Below are 19,287 nucleotides of genomic sequence, written 5' to 3' on the forward strand. Positions count from 1 at the left end.
CCTCTGTGCTGCACCACTGTGCACACTGGGTGGCAGGAGGGAGCCACAGTGGGTAAAAGCACTTCGTGTCTTACAGCATGTCTTGTGTCTCGTTGACATGTTCTTTTTTTACTGCACAATGCTTTGAGTCATCCACATGCACACACTCCTCACACTGACTGCATTCATTCTTGAATTGTTTTGTCCTGCATTAGACTCTGTCTCTAGACTCTGGGCTATGATGACCTTGACGGTTTGCAGTAACGGAAAGACAATCGAGCAGGAGCAGAAATGATTCAGATCAGTCAAATTTAAAGTCTTCCTCAGAGGAAAAACCTGCAGATGGTGCAAGAATGGGATGTTTATTACTGGCTGCTGACGCTGAATAATCCTCAGTTTCTGTTTTCACACAAACTCAGAGAGCGAGTGAGAGCTGATCAAACTGCAGAACACAACATGGGGATGTGCTGTCCTCCTTCACCTTATGGTTAACACAATTAGAAGGGTCCCCAAGGCGCGGGGGCTGATCGGGACAGGGTGGTGGTGGTGGTGGGATGGAGGGTTGGTGGTGTAGGGGGGGAGAGAAAGGACGGGACGGGCCTTTCCTCAGGAAAACATATCACCTTTTACCACAATAGAGCCGTCAGGAAACCACAGGCAGCCACATTGCTCTCTTGAGTCACTGAAGACTTTCAGACACACTCTCACACTCATCACAGACACATTCTACAGCCTGGCAGCTCACACACACTCCAGGATGACATTGTACTGAAACACAGCAAAGGCATCATCATAATCATCAGGTAAGTCTGATCCTCTGCACTCATTTATTCTCCAATTTTCATTTTCATTCATTTTGTTCTTTCATGTTGACTGTAACCCTGAAGATACACAGTTCAGATTGTTTTAATGGAGGAGTTATTGTGTTTTTTTCATTTCTGTCTTTTTTACTCATGGACTAAAGGTTTGGCAGCTGTTTTTAGTGTTTTAAAAAACAAACAGGTTCATTGTTCCTCCTCCATCATTTACTGCTGTGAGATATGAAAAAACAGCTGAGAAAAATAAACAAAAAATATCAAGGAAAAAAATTAATAGATTGAATAATCTATTAATTTAATCTAATATAATCTATTTGATTAAAGCACCAGTTTCCAAATGTAATATAATGCTGCTATGTAGCCTTTGAGTTCAAAGTTCTTCTTAAATAAAGACACACTGTTTACTGTATGAACATTCACTGCTTCGTCCTCCATGCAGACACCAAAGGGGCACGATAACAACCACCTCAACCACAGCCATTGTTCTGAGTTTTTACAAACAAGCTCCTGTACAGAACAATTATTATCACTGTCCAGAGTGATGCTGCTCAGCTGGCAGAAACAAAGGAGCCTTTCTAGCTGCACACACATTACTGCAGTGCATAGAGAGAAGACTCTGTAACACAAATGGATGGTGGAGGTGGTGGGGACTCATTCCACTCCTCCTATTCGCTGTACCCGAAGGCATGGTTCATATTTGGAGATCTCATTATTTAAAACTAAAGTCTAGAAATAAAAACTGTAATTGAAATGAGCTTTGTGTGAAAATGTACAAGCTTTGAGTACTACTAAAGTATATAAAGTAGGTCTTACAGCAGAACATGCAGAATGGAACTGAAACAGTTTTCTGTTCTTGTTCATTGTGCTCATAAAGCAGTACCATCATGGTCACAGGGGTTAAAGGTCAATCAGAAAATTTATCCCCAGCTCCTGCCCATGTGTCACAGTATAAGATGCCAAACCTCGAGTTGCCCGATGTATCCATCAGTGTGTGTGCGTGTGTGTGTGTGTGTGTGTGTGTGTGTGTGTGTGTGCGTGTGGGGTTAGGTATAGACAGCATTGTTTCTGAGTGTGTGATTGGGTGAATGTAGTAGAAAGCACTGAGTGCTTAATTGAGTAGAAAGGCACTATACAAGTCCCCTCCATTTACCACTGTGTTGGGATCTGGTTGGGTTACTATGAATAACATGAAATAATGTCCTCATGCCCTATTGTGGCTTTGTCTTACTGTCACTCCCACCAGGACAGAAATGCTTTATCAAAGGATAAAGGTGAACACTTAGAACATTTTGTACTGATGTGCAGTCACCATTCCCTTTAAGGGGACGAGTGGCTCCTGAGTTCTGTTAAAAACACCCCCTCCTACACAGAGTCGCCAGATCCCATCATTGTAGGGGTCAAGAGTTCAGGCTTTTCCTTTAATTCGTCACATATTTGTATATTTGAAACTGAAGTGACACTGAATTGGAAAAGCAGAATAAAATGGATGGATGGAGGGACGGATGGACGGATGGATGGATGGATGAATGGATGGATGGACGGATGGATGGATGACACTAGCAGTGTTTTCAGCATGAAACTGACTGTTTGTGTTTCCCTGAAGAGTGTTTCCTCACTAAGATGTATTCAGTCTCATCACCACATATTAGATTTGGCAAAACTTCACAAAACGGCTCTTAAAGTAAATTGAAGTAAAATTTAAATTAAAGTAAAATTTGAATTAAAAGTTAGTTACCTTAAAATTAGTTTAAGTTTCAGTGTAAAATTAGTTTGCTTAGAAATAGTTTGAAGTTAAAGCTCAGGTCCAGGACTGTCACTGAATTTGATATGAAATCACAGTATTTTGATTATAACCAGGGCATGCTCGGTGTGTCCTGGTTACAATCAGCCAACTGCAAGTCAAACTTTCTCAACCTTGTCAACATAAATATTTCTCACTCCATAGCTTAGCACGTTAATGCAGCAATATTTTGAATATGTATTTCCTGTTCACTTAATGAAGGGCATTGCATAACCCGCACGTGAGAGGATGTTTTTTTAACTTCAGTTACATAAACTGTCTGATGGCTGATGGACGATCAGAAAAAACAGCTGGCAGCATTTCACTGGTTCAGTTTTCAAGATATTGCAGTTATTCACTTATAGATAAATGTTGGCACATCTCTGCGAGCTGTGTTTTACCCCAGTTATCCCATCCTGAGTGTTTGAGTAAAATAAAAAAGAATGTATTCAAAGGTTCTCAGTACTTTGTAAAGCTGTCGTTTGGCTGAAAAGCTTTCCTACATCTTACACATTATCTTTGTTTTGCAGTCAGTTAAAGTATCAGTTGCAGTCATGCCCATTCTGAAGAAGCTCCCAGGAAGATCCAAGAGCTGCCATGAGTTCCCCAGAGTGAACGGTGAACTGATTCTGCCCCGCCTGGACTTAGACATCAGGGACTTGAATGAGCTCAAGGACCTGAAGGAGCTTAATGAACTGAAGGATCTGAACAAGAACCTGAACCCCTTTGAGGATGTGGACCTGGATGATGATGAGAGGAACAGAGGTGACATGGGCCTCATCATGGGGGAGGTGAGGGGCAACCTCCAGCTCAAGTCCTCCTGTGATGGTGAAGAGGAGGAGAACGAGGTCAATGCTGAGAGACACGGGGCGGGAAATCCTAAAGGGAAGCCACTGCGGGGGACCCTGGAGCGGATCTGTGGAGTGTCCCCCCTTAAAACCCTTGGAAAATTGGGGAAGGGGCTCCGTATATCAGGACGCAATGTGTGGGGCAACAACACGCCCCACTACAACCCTGGAGACTCGCATACACTCCCAGCAGAGAGAGAGAAAAAAAAAGGACTACGCAGGAGCTCAGAGGGAATAATGACCCTGCTTCGGTGAGGAGGGATTTGAAGGAGAACGAGGGCAGCATTAAACCGTCTAACCTGTTGTATAGTTGTGGTCTGAAGTTTACATACACTCATCATGGGCGTGAATGTCATGGTAATTTTGAGCTTTTAATGATGTCTTTGAACTGTTTTGTTCCAGGCTGGAAAGATTGTACAGAATACATCTTTACTGACTTTAAAAAACAAGAACTGGGCCACATGGCTGAATTTATTTTGGATTTTTCTGATCCACACAGGGTCAAAAGTATATATATATATATATATATATATATATATATATATATATATATATATATATATATATATATATATATAAAATCTTCTAATAAGTGGTGCTGAAGGTTCTACAGTGTCTCTTAACTTGACAAGGCCAAAGCCCATTAACTTCTCGTTAGTAATCATTATTGACTGCATTTGGTAGTTTCTCTTTGCCAGCATATAAAGGACTTGTCTGACAGCACTCACTGGATTAATCACTACTCAGAACAATGGGAATGTCCAAGGAACTCAGTGAAGATCTAAGAAGGAGAATTATAGATCTATAAAGTTCAGAAGGTCTCTTGGAGCCATTTCTAAACAACTGCAGATTCCAAGATCATCAGTTCAAACAATTGTACATAAGTACAAGTTATTCAGATGTGTCACCATGTTGCCAAGGTCTGGAAGAAGACCCAAACTGTCACTCTCAGATGAGAGGAAATTGGTTTGGATGTTCAGGAACAGCCCAGACATAAAGCCTGCCACGAACTGGAAACTGCTGGAACACCAGCGCAGTGAAGCCAGTTTTACATCACTATGGGCTGAGAGAGTGCTGACCAAGAAAGAAGCCCAAATGCCTTCAGGACAAAAGTTCTATGGTCAGACAAAAATTGAGGTATTTAGCCACAAGAACAAGATGTATCTTTGGAGCAATGAAGGTGAGGCTTTCAAACCTAAGAACACTGCACCAACTGTGTAGCCTTAGCATCATGCTCTGGGCCTGTTTTGCTGCCAGTAGCACTGGTACGCTGCACAAAGTGAGTGGAATAATAAAGAAGGAGGAATACCTTACAATTCTTCAGTTTCACCTCAGATCAACAGCTAGATGGCTGAAACCTGGACACAGTTGGGTGTTCCAACAGGACAATGAGCCCAAACACACGTCAGCACTAGTTTTGGAATGGATGAAGCAGGCTAACATTAAGCTTCAGGAATGGCCTTCCCAAAGCCCTGACCTCAACCTACTGAAAATTTGTGAAATATGCTTAAAAGCCAGATCTGTGCCAGGAAACTAACTAATTTCAGTGAACTCTACCAATTCTGCCAAGAAGCGAGGTCAAATATCCAACCAGAAACATGTCAGAAGCTTTTAACCAATAGCATCTGGTCAAGGTGCAACTTGCTAAGGCACATTTAACCAAATATTAGTAGGGGTGTATGTATATATTTGAGCCTGTATGTATACTGTATGGATTAGAGAAAATCCAAAATCAATTCAAACTTGTACGCCCAATTCTTGCTTTTTAAAAGCCATTAAAGGTGTAAGCAGTACAATCATTCCAGCCTGGAAAAAGAGCAGTTCAAAGACATGATAACCAGGACATTCATGTGTATGTAAACTTCTGACCACAACTGTATGCCACTTAAGTGTGAAGAAACTTTATGTCTCATATGACACCTTTGATTGCATAAGCATCATGGCATAGTATATGCTGCATAAACCAAGAATACCAGAGATTTTAAATTAGGCACTATCAAGAAAGCATTTCATTACACTGCATTTGGTGTGTGTGTTTTTGGGGTGGGGGTGGGGTGTGGGGGGTGGTAAATAAAGATAAAAACATTTCTCAGCAGCTGAGAATGGAAAGTCCCATTTACTGGTCAGTTATAGAACAGCCTATACTGTGCTTATTTCCTAAGGGCTTATGTAATTTGCGACAGTAACTTGTTGATCTGAGGAACCTCTTTTGTTTTTCAGTGGCTTGTTGTGTACTTGCTGTCCTCACTGAATGGGACTATTTTTAGCTGAGGTAGCCACACTGTGTGAATGTGTGGCATTCCAAGCATAGCTGCTACTAGGCATTCTATACAATACAATACAAACCTCATGCACTCATCCAAAGTCCTTGCATCATTTAGAGTCATAATTTATGTTCTTTCTTGCTGCTGTGGATGCTGTGCAGCTTCACAGGTCGACGGAAGGAGGAACGCAGAGAAAGTCTGCCCTGTGGAGACCTGAGCACAGGCAGCGAGGAAGAGGCTTCCAGGCGACCATCCTTCCTCAGGATGGTCAGTCTGGGCAAGCTAAAGAGAGAATCCATGTCAGACAAGGCATCCCAAGAGACGGAGGAGGAAACAGAGAAGGAGGTAGAGGACCCAGTGATCAAAACCAGAGAGCCCCTCTCAGGTAATAATTAAGAGGTCAAAAAAATAATTTACTTGTCAAATGACCCTAAAGATTTTAGCAATGAATTTATGTTACTTTAGATAACTTTTTTTGGTCAAGCTTTAATAGTATAGTTCTTGAAACCTACACAACCCTCTGTGGAAGTTAAAACTCCCCGGATGGCAGAGTCACTGGGTTCACTCACTAGCAGACTGAAAAGGAGAGGAAGTTCCTCTAGATAGTTCAGCTACTGTTTGCAGACTCCAGCAGGGAACCTTAGCAGGAACAGAGGAATGTGCAGGCAAACATGCAAAAAACAGCAGAGTTTTTCATGCACTGCTGCTGAATAACCATAAAAACAGTCTGTTAACCTATTTGTTTCTAAACCTATTACCTCTAACCTCACGTTTCTCTTCTGGCTCTCCACAGTTCTGGAGATCTTACAGCTGGTCAATCACAGGGACCTTCTCCTGGCTGACACACACATTCAGGAGCTGGAGCGAGAAAGTGAGCTCCTATCTCTCCTGCCAAACGCGACTCCTCCTACCCTCACTCCTACCCAGAGTCCCAGTACCCCACCCAGCATGTTGCCTTTGTCCTCATCCTTAGATGAGTCCCTCAGCTCTAATGCAACTCTGGACTCAAGCCGGAGAAAAGCTAAGGATGTCGAGCTCCTGTATGAAGCCCTGCAAAAAGAGATGTGGGATGTGGTGCGAGAGTCCCTCCGCCAGCCTAGTGCTGGCCCCAACCTTGGTCTGGTGGTGCTGGTAATCCAACAAGAAGAGCATGCTGATGCTGCCTGGGCTCTGAGAGAGGAGACCAAGCCAGAGCAAGAGGTGCCCCGCATCCAGCCCAGCCAACGTCCCCGACGACTGAAGATGAAGTGGAAGCAGGCTGTAGCGGAGGCTGCAGACTGGAGCCTGCCACATCAGGTAGACACCCAAGCAGGCCAGCTGGCCTCATACCTGGAGCGTCTGAAGTGTCGAATGGTGGATGATCTGGATGCAGCACGGAGGAATGCTATATCCATTTACCCAGAGGAGTTTGCAGCCTTCCAGGTGTATGTGGAAAGTTACCATCGGGCTGTGGCCAAACGTCTTCGTACCATTACTAGTGGCCCACTGCAGATCACAGATGTATACTCACTACTGGACTGGTTCTACAACATCTACAACAGGTTGGTAATGATTGAATACTCCAGTAATAACACAGCAAGCCAATATTACTAGATATATTTACTTCATTTATCCTTTCCCAACAGGGATGTCCTAGGAACTATTGGAACCAGCACACCCATCAACTACGCCGCACTGGATGCCATTCTGGCTCAAGAGACAGTGGACAGGCTGGAACAAGATTGCATCAGCGTAGTCAGGGTGAGAAAAGAGTGTTTGCACATCTGTTACTGGGAAAATCTGGATAAGAGAAGCATTTAAATTCCCTGCTGCAATTTTCAGGATAAGGTGACAACAGAGCTGATCCACGTTCTGGATGAAGAGGAGAGGCGATGGGCCCAGACTCTGCACATAGAGGAGTATCAATCACACCTGGCATGCTCAGTGATCCAGGTACAAAGCCCACCATTTCAGTGAATTTGTTCTTGAATGATATCTGTGCCTTATCACTCATTGTCCTTCACAATTTCAGAGGCTGAAGGTGGATTTGGACAGATCTACATCTGTGAACCAGTTTCTAGGAGCAAGAGTGGCTCGCTGCAGTCTCATTGGATTAGTGAGTTTATTTATAGGTGAGTGCATGGACAGGTCACTAGTCCAGTGTCATGTCTGTTACAGGTGTTTGTATCACTGTGATAAATGACATGAGCAAATGGAACAGTCATGAAAGCAGTTCAGACAACTCTATCTATCTATCTATCTATCTATCTATCTATCTATCTATCTATCTATCTATTATCTATCTATCTATCTATCTATCTATCTATCTATCTATCTATCTATTATCTATCTTCATTAAGTAATTAAGTAATGATTGTTCTATAGATTATAGATTACATTAGAATTCAAAGGGTTCTCATGAAACCTCGATGCATTCAGTTTCCAGAGGAAGGTGGAGATGTTTCATGACTCTCGGGCAGAATTTGGGGATCGAGGAGATGGATATGTTTCAAGGACCATAGCTCTGGTTAACTGCTGCCCTCCTTTCAGGTAGGAAACAAAACAGTGACATTGTATATATCTGAACATTTTCTAAAGTGGAAAACAAAGAGAAAGTTTATATTTCTTGTGTGATGTGCAGATCCTTCGTGGAGCGCTGCAGGCAGTGTGACCCACAGGGCAGTGAGGAGTCTGCGCAGAAAGCCAACTCGTCATTGGACAGGATCATCAACCAGTCAGTGAGGGTGTTAACTGACAGACTGTTTGACCACATCAGGGTGAGCAGGGCGGTGGCAGGTTCCCATTAACAAAGATTCCATCATAACCCAGATGAACAGTGCTTAACAAATTTATCAGACCACCCAGTGTTTAGCTGCACTAAAATAAAAGTACTGATAAATAACTTTTAATGATTCTGTAATTTCAGTGAATTCAATAATTTTTAGTTTTAAAAAAGTTTTAGACAGATTTCTGAAATATTTGTGTTTTCTTGTTTTATAACAGGTGGTCTAATAAACTTGTTAAGAACTGTTTGATTCTGTTTTCCATGTTATTGGAAACAGAACGCAGACACCACTGATCATTACTGTAACTACGGTGCTGCAGTGAATCATTAGATGCTCGTGTCTTTATTTATTTATCCATCCATTCGCTTCCGCTTATCCTGTTCAGGGTCGCGGGGGGGCTGGAGCCTATCCCAGCTGTCATAGGGCGAGAGGCAGGGTACACCCTGAACAGGTCGCCAGCCTGTCACAGGGCCAACACACTCACATTCACACCTATGGGCAATTTAGATTAGCCAATTAACCTAACCCCAGTAAGTGCATGTCTTTGGAATGTGGGAGGAAACCGGAGTACCCGGAGGAAACCCACGCAAGCACGGGGAGAACATGCAAAACTCCACACAGAGAGAGGGAGAGGCCTGGGCCAAGGTGGAATCGAACCCAGGCCTTCCAGATGGTATTCTAACTGTGAGGCAGCAGTGCTAACCACTGTACCACTGTGCTGCCCTTTATTTATTTATGATTTCATAATGTATCATTAAAATATATTATTTTCACAATATGTATTTATTATTTTCATTCATTCAATCAAAACTTTGTCCAGTTTTCCCTTATAATGAGCAATTCTTTTTGCCGTTGTATTTGTTGGCATATCACACGGTACACGTCGCGTATCAATGGTGGAGGAAGCGTTCAGGTCTTTGATTTAAATCTGGATAAAATCTTTTAGCACAGCAGTGACAAAATTGAACCCAGCACATTCAATTCAATTCAATTCAATTTTATTTATATAGCGCCAAATCACAACAAACTGTCGCCTCAAGGCGCTTTGTATTATGGGTAAAGACCCTACAATAATACAGAGAAAACCCATCAGTCAAAACGACCCCCCCTATGAGCAGCACTTGGCGACAGTGGGAAGGGAAAAACTCCCTTTTAACAGGAAGAAACCTCCAGCATTCAGGCAGCTAATATATAGTATACAAGTACAGATTTCAGGTACTTCCTCCACCTCTAGGTATAAGAAAAGGCTTATATAAGTAAAATATTCTCGAAGTATAAAAGACTTACTCATTGAGGTGGGGTACAGATAACTGGGCCTACTTTGTATATCATGTCTTACCAGCTCCTTTTATTAATATTGAAAATGACAGTATGTGTATAGTCTTAGATTATAAACAGCTGGCAATTAAATGATAGACAAATAATAATAATAAATAGTAATAATGAGTATAAAGTACAATATTTACCTCTAGTGTGGATATTTTCAGTAATTAAAACATTCACATATATTATTTCAGTTAAATTTGTGTGTTCTTGATCTGATGGTGGTTTGTTGTCTTTCCAGCCTTTCTTTGACAAACTGATGAAGAGAAGTGGCTGAACAACACAGAGGCCTTCGAATCTATTGAAGCCAGTATTAAACAGCACTTCAAGAAATTCAGAAGGATGGACTCTCCACCATATCAGGTCAGAATGTTTGACCTGGTACTAATAATATGTTTAAGGACCCTGCAATAACTTGTTTAAAGCATAGCTAATCTGTACTTACTGTTATGACTGACAGACGCTGTGGGGTGAGGTGCACCGGCGGGTTCTGGTGGAATATGTCCGAGCCATTATGCGGGGACGGCTCATCTGCACATCCTCTAAGATGAGGAAGAGGATGGCTTTTCCGCCTGCAAGATGAGGCCAAGCAGCTGAAAGGACTTTTAAGGATCTGGTAAGCCTGGTCTACAGACACAAAACATGAGCTTTTCAGTTAGGCCTGAGAGATAAATATCTCTGAGTGTGATAAAGGTGCCCGAGTATGGAGAAAAACACAAGTAATGTTTTATGTTTCAATTCAATTCAATTCAATTCAATTTATTTATATAGCACCAAATCACAACAAACAGTCACCTTAAGGCGCTTTGTATTGTGGGTAAAAACCTACAATAATACAGAGAAAACCCAACAGTCAAAACGACCCCCTATGAGCAGCACTTGGTGACAGTGGGAAGGAAAAACTCCCCTTTAACAGGAAGAAGAAACCTCCAGCAGAACCAGGCTCAGGGAGGGGGGGGTCATCTGCTGAGGGGGGGAGAGCCAGAGATTAATAATAACTAATGATTAAATGCAGAGTGGAGTATAAACAGAGTGAAAAAGGTGAATGAAAAGAAACACTCAGTGCATCACAGGAACCCCCCAGCATCCTAGGCCTATAGCAGCATAACTAAAGGCTGGTTCAGGATCACCTGATCCAGCCCTAACTATAAGCTTGATCATAAAGGAAAGTTTTAAGCCTAATCTTAAAAATAGAGAGGGTGTCTGTCTCCTGAATCCAATCTGGGAGCTGGTTCCACAGAAGAGGGGCCTGAAAGCTGAAGGCTCTGCCTCCCATTCTACTCTTAAGTATCCTAGGAACCACAAGTAAGCCAGCAGTCTGAGAGCGAAGTGCTCTATTGGGGTGATATGGTACTATGAGGTCTTTGAGATAAGATGGGCCTGATTATTCAAGACCTTGTAGTGAGGAGAAGGATTTTAAATTCTATTCTAGATTTAACAGGGAGCCAATGAAGAGAAGCCAATATGGGAGAAATCTGCTCTCTCTTTCTAGTCCCTGTCAGTACTCTAGCTGCAGCATTTTGGATCAGCTGAAGGCTTTTCAGGGAGCTTTTAGGACAGCCTGATAATAATGAATTACAATAGTCCACCTAGAAGTAATAAATGCATGAATGAGCTTTTCAGCATCACTCTGAGAAAGGATGTTTCTAATTTTAGAAATATTGCACAAATGCAAAAAGCGGTCCTACATATTTGTTTAATATGTGCATTGAAGGACATATCCTGGTCAAAAATGACTCCAAGATTTCTCTCAGTGTTACTGGAGGCCAAAGTAATGCCATCCAGAGTAAGTATCTGCTTTGACACCATGTTTCTAAGATTTGTGGGGTACAAGAGTACAAGAACTTCAGTTTGATCTGAATTTAGAAGCAGGAAATTAGAGGTCATCCAGGCCTTAATGTCTTTAAGACATGGAACCCAAACAGCTCTAAAGTCCTGATTCTTAACCGTAGAACACTAATGTGAGTTTTGTAACATTGTCTTTCTCACTTTCATGTGGGTGAAAATTGCCTGATGTTAGTGTTCGAGGGTTCGAAACATCGAAGGAGGAGAGGGAAATGCAGAGTGTGGTGGCTGCAAATGGAGTCTGACCCTGGAACTTCCAGGGTCAGGAATAACTCAGACAGTGTTGATACAGGACTGAGCTCTGAAAAGTGGCTGCCGTCAGTGAGATGGTGATGGATGAAGTGGGCTTACGTTAGCACTTGCCCAAGTGGGGAAGAGGGAGTAAAACAACTACGCCTGACAGCATGGCATTTGCCCCCTTTCTGTGTGCGAGTTCAAACAAGTGCCCGTCACCTCAGCTGACAACAGGAAGCTGCTGTGTTCGGAGGGAACTTCCTGTTCCTGTCAGCTGGCCCACTTTGATGTGGCTCTGGGATGGCCTTGATGGCCTTTTTCGCTGAGGAGCGGGATGAAGTTTCTGTGGAAACTGGGAACTTGGGAGCATGGGGGGGAGGATGGGCTTTTAATGACCGCCAAAAAAAGACGTTGTTATTTTTAGTGAATGCCAAGCCACCTTTCTTTTTCCTGAGTGTTCCTGAGAAAAAAACAAGAACTAGGAAAGCAGAGGTTGAGGTTTGTTATTCACTAATTGAATACCTAAATGTTTGGCCTCTAGAGGCATTAACCTGTGTTTTCTTTGTGGGTTTCATTGTTCACTGGACCACTTGTCACTTCTTGTCTGAAAAACACATTAAGTCTTATAAAGAGGACATTTGGAGGGACAGTGATAACAAATAACAAGTGAACTTTTCATCTTCTTAATAATCAAAAGATTTTTTTGTCTGTCTGGCTGTCTCTTCTTCGCCCATCTCGACCCACAGCTGTGCTCTCTTCACTCTGTCCACGTCTCTCTTTATCATTTTCTTTGGTTCGCTGCTTTTTTTTTCTTTCACAGCAAACTTTTGCACATGCAAGTGCATCTGTGACCCTGCAAGATCCCCAGTCTCTGCAGAATCTCGTATGACTGAAATGCGACCGGTCGGGGCTGAAGTGTAGTTTTGAGGAGCGGTTGTTAAGAAAGCTTCAACCCACTATCTGCCTATTCTGAACAAGCACAATCACACGCACACACATTCACTGAGGATATCCTTATGGCTGTCATCGTTCCAAAACAGCACATTAATGACTGGCTGCAGATGAACATTGAGAGGATGTCTGCAAATTGTTGCTACAAAAACATTTGTTACCTCTTCTAAACAGTTACAATGATTTAGTAAAATGCAATGATCAGTTTTTCTGGTAATAAGTATTTATGCTGGTTTATGCAATGACAATGAATTGCTGTCTCCTCTCTGCCTCAGGAATCAAACTCCTCCTGGTTGGACAGCATCATCTGCCACCTAGCTGACATCATCCTCCTGGAGGACACGCCCTCCATCCAAATGGAGGTAGCTGTTCTGGTGAAAGAGTTCCCAGATATACGGTAAGAATTTTTTCAACAAAATTAACAGTCCTGAAATATTACTGCTACAAACAGGAAGCATCTATAAAAACAGATGCTCTCTGCACGGGTCCCTCCCAGAGGTCCTATATTCTTTTATGCTTACTGCTACACATTCACTGTGTTGTTTTTGGCACTGAGCTAAAACAAGAAAATGTAAGGCTACATATGTTTTTTATTTTTTTGTCGCAAAGGATCAAAACAAGGAAAAGGAGCGCGGAAATATATCTACATTAACTTTGCTATTTTTGGAAAGCGGTGCGGCTCTGTTTTGAGAATGGATGAGGCAGACAAGCCTCAGGGGGGGAGTTCCAGCCTGTTTGTGCACAGATTAAGACTCACATTTGTGATGGTTGTCAACCCAACGCATGTGACGCATAACCCTCCGAGGAACAGACAGGAAGCTGCTGCCGAGCACTTCCTGTTCCTGCCACCCTGCAGGAGACAGACTGGTGCCACACTTTGAATCAGAGAGGGAAAGGTGTGGAAGAGGAGAAAAATGTAGTAGTTCAGACCTAGAAACACATTTTTGTTTGTGCCTTATGGCAGACCTGCAGGTATTTGAGGACATCAAATGCTGCAGGCCTTCCTTGAGTTTTCTGGCTGTTTCATTTAACTGCAGTAATCAGTTCATGCACATATGGCTGGGCCTACACATCAGACCTCCTAACCTGGATGATTATTATGCATGTGGTATCAAAAAATGCAAACATAAATAAAGACTACAGTGCTTAACAGATTTATTAGTCCACCAGTATTGGTAATTACCAAAGTCATTTTTCTTATATTTCTGTAATGTCAATCCACCAGTATGCGCAATCTCTTTCATTAAATTATATTTTAATGCTAAAATATAATTATTGGTATTATCCATGAATTTTTAAATTTACTGTTTTACAAAAAAAGCTGAAAAAATAGAAAAGTACACTATAATTTTTTGATAAAGATGCAGTATTTACTTGCATTCCTGAGCAGAACAATTACTTTCAGAGGTCGAACGTTACGCTCGATTAATGTCTGACTTCTTTGAGAAGTTCAGTGAGCAGGACTCAAATTTGGGTATAAAGCATGAATTCATTCAGTGAATTCAGTAATTTTTAGTTTTAAACAGGTTTTTGACAGATTTCTTAAATATTTGTGTTTTCTTATTTTATGCCAGATTGACTTACAGTTTTTAAGCACTCTGTATAGATGAAAAATAAGGTATAAATTTAATGCAAGTTCACATACACGTTTCTTATTATTGACTTATTCAGTTCTCACGTGCAACATTTTAGACCAGTGGTTCCCAAAGTATGACCCGCAAAGGTACTGCAGGGGCCCCGGTAATAACTGAAATTTACTTTGAAATTACAAGTATGCATGGTTACATATTTGTCTAAATGAATTTATTTATATAAAAGGTGCCTTAAACTGGTAATAGGAGGTGGTTAGTTTGTGATATTGGTCATTACTTTGACCTAAATTTGTGTCCCAGTGGCAAGTGAGTCACATAGCAGTTACCAATTTGTAGCCAGCAGCCTGTGTTGGTGATGCTTTTGAATCATATTTTCAAAGAAATACATCACGTTCTCTTGCATTTTGATGACAGTGAAGTCAGGCTTCTAGCCAGGAAAATTTCACAGATCCACGCAATTGGACGACCGGGAATGGGGGGGGGGGGGTGGGGTATTGGATTTTCTGGTTTTCAAGTGGGACTCAGCACTCTTGACTTTGGGAACCACTGTTTTAGACAGTCATACCAAATTTTCTGTCCTTCCCAGAAACTGACTCAGAGAAAATGACCGTTAATCAGCGTCATGGCATATTTTGAAGGCATCAGACTGCTCTAATTTCCCATTAACACCCGTCTGCCCTCCATCCTCCCTGTATCCTTCCTCTCTGCAGGAAGAAGCATGTCTCCACCCTGTTGAATGTCAGAGGGATGATGCGGCAGGCAGAGCGACAGGAGATCCTCAATGTCGTCAAAGACTTTGAATGTAGCAGCGTCCTCATGTGCCGGGACCACGCCCTCTTTTCTGACATTCCCATCACTTCAGAGGTGCACTGCATCAGCCTGGGCTTCCTCCGCCTCGCCATGACTGTCTCCAACTGGTTCTCAGAGCACCGGCCGAGGCGGAGAGGCAGGATAAGTGTCAGGAACACAGCACCTCAACCTGCTGAGAATAAGGAAGATGCAAGCAAACTTCACAGAGAAGACTAGCTGTTGGTGTTTGTGTTGGGAGAGTAGTCACAGGCATACTGCGAAAATGAGATGTACATGCACCTTGACCAAAACTTTGTCACCAGCCACTTAAAAACAAACCGTAACCTCAGGTACTGCACATACTGAACATGCTCAATGGCAATTCTCCATTTCCTCATGTGCATTTTTGAGGGGATTGTGAAACAAACTGTGTATTTTAATAGCTCACCATGATTTACAGTACTTTGATGTTTATTTACACCTCTACAGAAGTAAGCAAAAAACAATATATCCTCTGAATGTAACGTGTTCATTTGTTTTTCAGCTTTTATTTCTCCACAGCATTGCACAAACAACTTCGATATGATCTACAATGTCTATTGTTGAGCATATATTTACCCAATTATATATACCCTTTCTCTGGTATATAGAGCATATGTGTGGACAGTACTGTGCAAAAGTTAAAGACACTTTAGCCATTTAGATTGTTATGCAGACAACCATACAATCAAGGATGCATTTGATCTGTTCCACATTCATTCTGCTTCATGACGACAGGCCAGAGCCTAATGTCACGCTGCCTTCAGTGGTAAGAACAAAGGGTCCTTGAACATTTGGACCTGATCTGGGCTAATTTTAGCACCTACCATTATAGCACTGGCAAATATTGTGGGAGCCAGCTGTGGCACAAATGTGACCACACACCTGACATATTTAACTGATATTAGGTGGACTTGTGGCTGAAGTGCAGAAGTCAGACTTCAGTCAGACTGACACTGAACCAAGGCTGGCAGTCAATGCCAAATGTGGCCCATAGAAAACTGATGATGTGGGCCACATTCAGCCCAAAGATTCTATAATCTTTGAGCTGAGATTACATGATGTAAAACACTAAAACAGTCTGAGAAGAACAACAGCAAGTTCTCTGAGATCCTTTGAATAACAACTGTTGTACCAACGAGAAGTGGTGCAGTTTTAAAGGCATTGGTGTTTTTTTTCTTTACTGCACTTTGAAGTAAACTTTTAAATAGAAACTCCAACTTGCATTGTTTTTTTAAACATCATCCATTTACTTTTAGTACCCCCAACCTTTGCTCAGTACTGCATGTGAATATGGAAATATGTTCTGTCACTGTGAATGAAATGGATCTATTGCTGGAATCATAATAAAAGCCCATTGACTGGGTAGAGAAAAATTATTTAGCAGCTCTGTTGTTGTTAAATTTCAGAGAAAATGGAATGTATTTTACTAGATACTGACAAGTTCAATTCAGTTCAATTCAGTTTCATTCATGTAGTGACAATTCACTACAACAGCCACCTCAAGGTGCTTTCTATTGCAAGGTAAAGACTGTACAATATTAAGAAGCAAGCCCAACAATCACATGACCCCCTGTGGGCAAGCACTCAGCAACAGTAGGAAGGAAAAACTCCTTTTTAACAGGAAGCAGAAACAGGCTCAGGGAGGGACAGCCAGAGACAGGACAAAAGGAGAGGAGAAACAATAATAGGAGTTTAATAATTACTAATGATTAAATGTAGAGTGTTGTATAAACACACAGAGCTTGGAAACACATGAGTGAAGAAAAAATGTTCAGTGCATCAGGGGAACCCCCCCAGCAGCCTAGGCCTATAGCAGCATAACTAAATTCAGGGTCACCTGGTCCAGCCCTAACTATAAGCTTGATCAAAAGGAAAGTTTTAAGCCTAATCTTAAAATAGAGAGGGTGTCTGTCTCCTGAATCCAAGCTGGGAGCTGGTTCCACAGAAGAGGGGCCTGAAAGCTGAAGGCTCTGCCTCCCATTCTGCTCTTAAGTATCCTAGGAACCACAAGTAAGCCAGCAGTCTGAGAGAGAAGTGCTCTGTTGGGGTGATATGGTACTATGAGGTCTTTGAGATAAGATGGTGCCTGATTATTCAAGACCTTGTAGTGAGGAGAAGATTTTAAATTCTATTCTAGATTTAACAGGGAGCCAATGAAGAGAAGCCAATATGGGAGAAATCTGCTCTCTCTTTCTAGTCCCTGTCAGTACTCTAGCTGCAGCATTTTGGATCAGCTGAAGGCTTTTCAGGGAGCTTTTAGGACAGCCTGATAATAATGAATTACAATAGTCCACCTAGAAGTAATAAATGCACGAATTAGCTTTTCAGCATCACTCTGAGAAAGGATGTTTCTAATTTTAGATTTGTTTAATATGAATTTTAATAATGCTGCCTAAGGGAAGCATGTATCATGTAAATAGAATTGGTTCTCTCATGAAACCCTGTGGAACTCCATAATTAACTGCAGTATGTGAAAAAGACTCCCCATTTAAATGCTCAAATTGGAGTCTATTAGATACATTATTATTGTGCGGTCCTTACCTACAAAGTGCCTTGAGGCAACTGTTTGTTGTGATTTGGTGCTATATAAATAAAATTGAATTAAATTGAATCACAGTAATAGTCAAAGGTTTGTCCAAACTTTTGACTATTACTGTAATTCAGGACTGACTCTTATATAGTGCTGTTATATTCTACATGAGCACTCAAAATGCTTTATACAGCATGTCTCATTCACACATCTATTCATACAAGCATTTTCTATCCAACACTCACTCAGTGTAGTTCAGTTTTATTTACATAGCACCAAATCACAACAAACAGGTGCTTTATATTGTAGGTAAAGACCCTACAATAATTACAATTCATATTCTGATGAATGCATCAGGAGCAACTCAGGGATCTGTATCTTGCCTAAGGATACTTTAGCGTGCAGAGTGGAGCAGCCAGGGATCAAACCATCAACCTTCCAATTAGTAAATGACCTGCTGTCCCTCCTGAGCCACAGCCGACCGAATCAAATCACTGCAGTGCATTGTCTGTAATAACAATGGTGTGTTATGATCTCTGAAGCAAAATATTGTGGTTAATGGATCACTGAGTCCACTTTCAGAGGAAATAAGATCATTTGTAACCTTCACTAGTGGTGTGAACCTATGGGTGCTAAATCCTGGCTTAAACTCTTCAAATAAACCAATCCTTTGCAAATGATCAGTTAACTGCTTTATAACTATTTCTTTCAAGCATTTTTTAAATAAAAGAAAGGTTAGCAGTTGGTCTATAATTAGCTAAGGCTGCTAGATCAAGTCAGGGCTTTTTAATAATGATTTAATTGCCACCACCTAAAAGGCCTGTGCTAAGTAGCCTGTTAATAAAGATATAATAAAGATAAAATCACATTCAAAATTGAAGCATTAATTAATGGTAAAACTTCTTTGAACAGTCTTGTAGGAATGCGGTTTAAAAGACATGTTTGATTGTTTGGAGGAAGAAATGATTGATGGGGAGGAAAAGCCTGAGTAAACATCATAATTTATTAAAGTTGCTGTGTTTGATTATATGTCTGTGGTAAGGCTGTGAATAATTTTTTCTCTAATTGTTAAAATTTTATTTGTGAGAAAAATTCATGAAGCAGAGCTCTGACTCTTCGTCAGCCAGTGCTGAAAAGAATTCCTGTTTTCTTCAATCAGTGATGAGCAGTAAGATATCCTGCCGTACAAAGTGCCTTTAAAAAGAAACTATTTATTTTTTAATGAAAAATGAAGATCTTCTAAAGAGTGCAATGCCAGTTCCTCTCCAGCTTTCGGGTTATCTGCTTTAAGCTGCGTGTTTGTGAGTTATACCAGGGAGTCAAGCAGTTCTGATTTGTTGCCTTCTTTTCCAGAGGAGCCACAGGGGTCGTACACAGTGAGGATGTAAAACTATTAATGAGATAATCTACTGAGTATAGAGTTTAGGTAGCTGCTCTGCACTGTGTTGGTACATGGCACTGAAGATAACAGCATATCTTTAAACTTTATTACCGCACTTTCAGAAAGACTTCTACTGTAATGAAATT

General features: G+C 41.4%; 1 protein-coding gene across 1 annotated transcript; it reads left to right on the forward strand.

Annotated features, from left to right (window-relative positions):
• Positions 1-625: 625 nt before the first annotated feature.
• On the forward strand, positions 626-16,841 carry LOC115791549 (tumor necrosis factor alpha-induced protein 2). Its single transcript, XM_075074421.1, is given in 14 exon segments — positions 626-782; positions 3,108-3,676; positions 5,851-6,074; positions 6,483-7,230; positions 7,315-7,429; positions 7,511-7,621; positions 7,701-7,788; positions 8,080-8,218; positions 8,310-8,445; positions 10,019-10,040; positions 10,043-10,140; positions 10,238-10,393; positions 13,083-13,204; positions 15,110-16,841. Coding segments are annotated over 13 exon segments (2,820 nt in total). The 5' UTR covers positions 626-782; positions 3,108-3,131; the 3' UTR covers positions 15,426-16,841.
• Positions 16,842-19,287: the final 2,446 nt, after the last annotated feature.

The sequence above is a fragment of the Archocentrus centrarchus genome, chromosome 14, assembly GCF_007364275.1.
Source record: "Archocentrus centrarchus isolate MPI-CPG fArcCen1 chromosome 14, fArcCen1, whole genome shotgun sequence".
Lineage (NCBI taxonomy): Eukaryota > Metazoa > Chordata > Actinopteri > Cichliformes > Cichlidae > Archocentrus > Archocentrus centrarchus.